This window comes from Musa acuminata, chromosome BXJ2-10 (genome assembly GCF_036884655.1).
Source record: "Musa acuminata AAA Group cultivar baxijiao chromosome BXJ2-10, Cavendish_Baxijiao_AAA, whole genome shotgun sequence".
Classification (NCBI taxonomy): Eukaryota; Viridiplantae; Streptophyta; class Magnoliopsida; order Zingiberales; family Musaceae; genus Musa; species Musa acuminata.
The window spans coordinates 23860536-23867877 of NC_088347.1; the positions used below are offsets into that span (position 1 = coordinate 23860536).

At 40.5% G+C, this 7342-nt stretch overlaps 1 protein-coding gene across 1 annotated transcript; it reads right to left on the minus strand.

Moving 5' to 3' along the window:
- Positions 1-365: 365 nt before the first annotated feature.
- On the minus strand, positions 366-996 carry LOC135625684 (salt stress-induced protein-like). Its single transcript, XM_065130773.1, has 2 exons — positions 757-996; positions 366-620 (listed from the first exon to the last, which is right to left on the minus strand). Exons 1-2 carry the CDS (start codon positions 994-996, stop codon positions 366-368), a joined length of 495 nt encoding a protein of 164 aa, XP_064986845.1.
- Between the last annotated feature and the right edge of the window lie 6346 nt (positions 997-7342).

The window sequence follows — 7342 nt, forward strand, 5'->3', positions numbered from 1 at the left end:
TTGGATATCCGAGAATAAATAAGTATTAGACATTCTGAAAAATTATTATTATTTTTTATTTGGACAAAAAAAAGACTTACATTACCCAAATCAAATCATCAGGCATATCACAAGAACGGCTTCCACGATGATATATTGTTCATATTTACGCGAAATGACATAGGAATGCAACCACCGATTGGATTCAACTATCATCATGTCGTCAATTAGCGTACAATAACCTGTGGACCCGTAACATATTTCTTGTTTTATTCAAAGAAACACAACGACGACGACGACGACAATTTCTGCCACTTATTTATCGCCCCAACCAAGCAGATACATTGCAGCAGCCTAAGACACAGACACCATGGCGTGACGTGTGTTTAATTTGGTATAGTGCAGTAAACTCCGATTGCCTCGATGGCATCGATGGTAGAACCTTCACGTCCGAAGAAGCCTAGAATCTTACCCTCATCCTCTAGATTTAGGGAGAAATGACTGCCAATCGAATTGCCGGCGCTCACAGAATTGCCCTTGTTGGTCTCAAGGGTAAGTTGTGTTATGAAAACGTCTGTCGTCCACATCGTCTTGAAATATCCAGAGATGAAAGTGAAGTATTCGTCCTCCTCTAGAGTAATCTATACAAGCAATCAAAGATGTAGTTAGACATAAACCACCAAAAAATAGTTAGGGAATTCGCTAGTATCCTAGGAATAATTAATTGTAACCTTTGATCAATAAATACTAAATGCATGTTTTCAGCTTTGACAGTACCTCTTTGTACTGGGGTGCATCACCTCCGACGTGGATGGTCTTCTTCTTGCCGTCGACGGTGAAGGTGAAGTCAAACGCGAATACGGCATCGTTGTAATGAATTTTGACGTTGCTAATGTGATCCGCCTGTCTCATATTCCAGGTTTTGCCGCCGTTGCCACCCCATGGTCCTTGCTGGAGCACGCCCGCCTGCAACCGCACCGGCCGCCAGCAACGAAACCACCACCAAATTAGTACCATATATAGCAACAAAAGATATATATACAGGCAGGCATGCAAGCATGGCCTGCCCCAAATTAACACACAAGAAAATCTATGAAGATTGCAAGAAATGGAATCAAGCATCGCACCATTATCCGACTTGTATGAACTACTTCTGCGGAAGATATTAGTATGTAATGCAGGTATGAATGCGCTTGAAGAAGAAGAGCAACGAGTGGGGGTACTTATAGCCCTGCAGCCCTGAGTTTGGATAAGTATGAGGAGGCAGTGGCCCTTTTGCTTCGATGCCTGCCAACAGATCTCGCGCGTAGGTAAGCAAACAAACGTGAGTTTGGTGCGCGAGAACTGATGGATACACACATTAATGCGCCTTCCCTCCCGCAGTACATCAAGACATAATCTAAAATGAGATCCTTCCTTCTCCCATGCATGAAACGTGAAACATGTTGTGTAGCAAAGATTACGTCTTCCCCTATATGAAACGTGAAACATGCGGAAACAAGTTACGAGGACTGCGAAGAGAGCCGGTGCATCGTACAGACAACCTTATCTCTTTCCATTGCCTGAGAGGGCGACCTCGAACCTCCACATGCTGCGCATCTCGAGCCTCAAACCTCGACTTCTCCTTGCCGTTTTGCATATGGACATGGCACTTCCGAAAACAATGGAGACTCCGCGTCCCACAGATCGAGATGAGCAGATTATGTCATGCGAGGTAGGATTCGGTAACATGGTTGGATATACTAATTTTACATTACATGAGATATGCATGCATATCCGACCAACTTACTTTCTCACAGTACAGTTTGGATGGGAATTCAACTTCGAAACTTAATCTTCCAAGCTGACCATGTGGCGTCCTTACAATGCGGCGATTAAATATAGACCGAGCAATTTTCTATTTTCTATTTTTTCTGAGACTCGTGATATAATAATTTAATGGTTGATATTGAAGGTGTATCCTATCAAAACATAGATGAACCACTAAAGATATGTATAATTTATTAAAAAATAGATATTAATGTGTTATGTAACCAATAGCGAGCTGGGAAAAGCTTGTGAACGTACACGGGAGGAGCACAAATTCTTCATCTCATTAACGACTCTTTTCCAACATATTCATTTGAAACATCACATTATCATCATCCTATTCCTATCCCGAAAAATTATCATATATGATGGGGAAGAAGTAAACTTATATCTGATAGAAGATATGAGAGAGGTACACGTGGAATAACATCCTTGCTTCCTTATATCCTCAATCGATCTATGATTTGAGGATAAATCATGAATTTGCGTAACTGATCTCATTACGTGATTTGAGCATTTGATCGACGGAAATCTCTTCCTCAATCACCTCAATGAATAAAATTCATCCCTTTCACAATATATTACTCTATTCTACGTGGTATCAGAGTACCTGTTGTCTTGAGCAAAACATTGACCTTCCTCATCGTCTGGCGACTGGAATCCCGCTTCTCTACTGTTTTGCCACTACCGATTTTCTCTTCTGCTCGGCGATCCATCTCCTAAGCCCGATCTCTCACAATCTATCGATTTCACTATTCTGTTTTGATGGGGATATAAACAGGAATAACCTTTGTATAGGAACAAATACTAGAAGACCAAAATACGCAACGGAATAAATTGGAAACACAATCAAACAGAACACCACGATATATGTGGAAAACCCCTTCAATATGAAGGGTAAAAACCACGGGGCAAACTAGAGATAATCCACTATGAGAATAATGAATATACAAATCTCAATCTCTTGCCCAAAACCCTAGCAACAACCACAAGAGAATAACTGGGATACAAGGATCACGTCACTTTCCACAATATCTAAAACCTCCCCAAGTAATCACAGCAAGAGTCTACTGTAGATTTGATCTAACCTGAGATGAGAACACTGCTAGATGATTGTGAACAGTCTCTCTGCATTGTCCTTGTCTTCTTCCCTTTCTTTCTCTTCCTTTTCTACCTTGTTCTCCTTCTTCTCTTTGGAATCTCGTGGCTATAAAGATCTGCCTCGTTGCTGCCTTTTTATAGCTTTAATCTGCCTCTAAAACGCAGCCACCACACCCCCCTAATCTTAATTAGGGTTAGGTTAAGAGGGGGTGTGGGCTGTAGGCTGATAAAGCCCTCATGGGCTGAATATGAGCCATCAGCCCAACAACCTCCCCCTTCAGCCCATAAGGTAGGCTGTCCCATGACTCCTCATTGTGAAGCCATGCTGACCAACTGTCGGCATATCTCTTATCTTTCTTTTGGTAAGGTCTTCGTCAACATGTCTGCTTCGTTGTCATTTGTATGAATTTTCTGAAGCTGCAACTGCTTCTCTTCAAATACATTTCGAATCCAGTGGTATCTGACATCTATATGCTTTGACTTGGAATGAACATTGGGTTCTTACACAAATGGATAGCACTCTGGCTGTCACAATGCACCACATAATTTTTCTATTTCAGCCCCAATTCTTGTAAGAATTCTTTCATCTATAACATTTCTTTGCATACCTCTGTACCAGCAATATATTCTGCTTCTGGGGTGGAGAGAGCAATACACCTTTGTAACCTGGATTGCCATGACACAGCTCCCCCTGCAAAAGTAAGTACATAACCAGAAGTAGACTTCCTCGTATCTATATCTCTTGCCATATCTGCTTCTGTGTAACCTGTTAACACAGGTGATCCACCTCCAAAGCTTAAACAAACCTTAGAGCTCCCTCTGAGATATCTAAAAATCCACTTCACTGCTGCCTAGTGCTCTTTGCCTAGATTTGCAAGAAATCTGCTAGTAACACCCACTGCATATGCGATGTCCGACCTCGTACATACCATTGCATACATTAAACTTCCAACTGCTGAAGCATAAGGAACCTTTTGCATTTTCTCCTTCTCCTCATCACTTGACGGACTCTGTTCTGAGCACAACTTGAAGTGACCTGCAAGAGGAGAACCAACTGGCTTAGCATTACTCATACTGAATCTTTCCAATACCTTCTTGATGTATTTCTCCTGTGACAACCAAATCTTCTTGTTTTTCCTGTCACGAGAAATCTGCATCCCTAGTATTTGCTTTGCTGGCCCCATGTCCTTCATTGCAAAAGACTCACTCAGTTCCTTCTTCAACCTGTCAATTTTAGACATATCTTTCCCAAGAATAAGCATGTCATCAACATAAAGTAAGAGAATAATAAAATCCTCACCAAACCATTTGATGTACACACAATGATCTGAAGCCGTTCTTTTGTATCCATTTTCTGTCATAAATGAATCAAACTTTCTGTACCATTGTCTTGGAGCTTGCTTTAGCCCATACAAGCTCTTCTTCAACTTGCAGACAAAATTATCTTTACCTTTGACTTTGAAACCTTCTGGTTGCTCCATATAAATTTCCTCCTCCAAATCACCATGAAGGAAAGCTGTCTTCACATCTAACTGCTCAACCTCTAAGTCCTGGCTAGGAGCAATACCAAGAGCAACACGAATAGAAGACATTTTAACAACAGGAGAAAATATCTCTTCAAAGTCAATACCTTTCTTTTGACCAAAGCCTTTCACAACCAATCTAGCTTTGTACTTTGGTTGAGAACAATATTCTTGAGTCTTCAACCTAAAAACCCACTTGTTCTTCAAGGTCTTCATTCCATTTGGTAGCAGCACCAAATCATAAGTGTGGTTCTTCTGAAGAGCATTCATCTCTTCCTGCATAGCAACTAACCCCTTCTCTTTCTGCTCACTCTCAACTGCTTCCTGGTAACTATCTGGTTCACCTACATCAGTAAGCATCACATACTCATCTGTAGAGTATCTTCTGGAAGGTTGACGTTGTCTAGAAGATCTTCTCAATTGAGGTTCTGCGGGAACTTGCTCTCCTACTTCTTCTTGCTCAACATGTCCTGCAGGTAAATCAACATCAGGCTCTACACTATTTTCCTGCACATCTCCCCCATCACCCAGATATACTAGAGAAATAACTAGGTCACAATCTGCTAATCCTTCTGCAGAAGTCTTGGCTGGTGCCTTCTTCTTCAAATCCTCAAAAGTTTGATCCTCAAAGAAGACCACATCTCTGCTCCTGAACACCTTCTGCTTTTCTGGATCCCAAAGCCTGTAACCAAATTGATCATGTGAGTAAGCAAGAAAAATATATTCTTTAGACTTACCATCCAGCTTGCACCTCTCATTATCTGGAATATGTGTAAATGCACGACAACCAAATACTCTCAAATGCCTATAGGAAACATCTTTCTCTGACCATACATGCTCTGCAACATCACCATCTAGGGCTGTACATGGTGATAAGTTGATCACATCAACTGCAGTCCTCAAAGCCTCATCCTAAAACCTTTTGGGTAGCTTGGCCTGTGAAAGCATACATCTGATCTTTTCCATGATGGTGTGGTTCATCCTCTCTGCAATTGCATTATGCTGAGGTGTACCAGGAACTGTCATCTCATGTTGGATCCCAAGTGACATGCAATAGTCATTAAACAATCCCGTATACTCACCACCATTATCTGATCTTATGCATTTCAATTTCCTTTCTGTCTCCCTTTCAACCATGGCATGAAACTCTTTGAAGACATTAATAACCTGATCTTTGGTCTTCAAAGCATAAGCCCAAACTTTCCTGGAAAACTCATCTATAAAAGTGACAAAATAAAGTGCACCACTTATACCAAGAACATCAAAAGATCCACCATGAGTTTTTGTCCTCAAAGGACCACATACATCTGTATAAACACGGTCTAAGGCATGCATTTTTCTAGACAAAGCAGCACTAGCAAATGAAACTCTATGTTGTTTACCAGCCAAACAATCAATACAAGGGTTAAGATGTATACCTCTAAGATCTGGTAATACCTCTCTCTTGGAAAGAGCTTGCAGCCCCTTCTCGCTCATGTATCCCAATCGCCTATGCCACAACTCCATACTGAAGTCTTTCTCTGTAGCATTTAACTACTCACCATAAGCTTTAGCCTGCAACCTGTACAAAGTATGACATTTCTTTCCACTAGCTATAATAAGAGAACCCTTACTGAGCTTCCATTGCCCTCTGTGAAATCTGCTTTCATACTCTTCATCATCTAGTCTTCCAACTGAAATTAAATTCAGCCTTAAGTCAACCACATGCCTCACATCCTTAAGTACCAACTTGCAGCCAAGGTTGGCCTTTAAATGGATATCACCCATGCCAATGATGTCTACTGTGCCATAGTTGCCCATCTTGACAACACCAAAGTTTCCAGACCTATATGTAGCAAAAAACTCCCTCCGAGATGTAGCATGATAAGAAGCACCGGTGTTAATCACCCACTCAAGATCCTGACACACACAAGAAAAAATATCATCAGAAGGAGACAAAATCAAATAATCACCACCCTGCACTGTAGCTGTAGTATTATCCTTTGACTCTGTAGACTCCACTTCTTTTCCCTTTTTCTTGTTCTTCTTAGGTTGCTTACATCGGTTCTTGTAATGTCCTTTCTCACCACAGTTATAGCAAACAATATCTTTTCTTGATCTTGACTTGCTCCTACCCATACGTGAACTGCTTCTAGACTTTGACCTTCCTCTGTTCTCTGAGATCATTCTAAGATGTTGCCGAACTCTTTCTTCTCAACTCATTCAACAAACTGCTTGTTACTTGACTCATAGTGACAATACCATCTGGCGCAGAATTACTAAGGGAAACCACTAGTGTCTCCCAACTTTCTGGTAATGAATTGAGAAGTAACAATGCCTGCAACTCATCATCAAGAGACATTTTCATAGAGGATAACTGGTTAGTAATACTCTGTATTTCATTCAAATACTCAGCAATAGAAGCACCCTCTTTATATTTTAGGTTCACAAGTTTTCTGATCAAAAAAACTTTGTTGCCAGCTGTTTTTCTTTCATAGAGACTTTCTAATTTTTTCTAAAGAGAATATACAGAAATTTCAGTAGAAACATGGTGAAAGACACTATCATCAAGCCACTGTCTAATAAACCCAATTGTTTTTCGATCTAACCTCTTCCACTCATCATCTGTCATAGTTGTAGGTTTTGCACTATCCCCCTGTAAAGGTCCATACAAATCTTTGCAATACAAGAGATCTTCCATTCTTGGTTTCCATTTCATCCAATTGTTTCCATTCAAACTAATCATGCGAAAAACATTACTGGCTTCCATGTTCAAATACAAAAATTAAATCACTAAAACCCTACTCTGATACCAGTTGATGGGGATATAAACAGGAATAACCTTTGTATATGAACAAATACTAGAAGACCAAAATACGCAGCGGAATAAAATGGAAACACAATCAAACAGAACACCAAGATATACGTGGAAAACCCCTTCAATGTGAAGG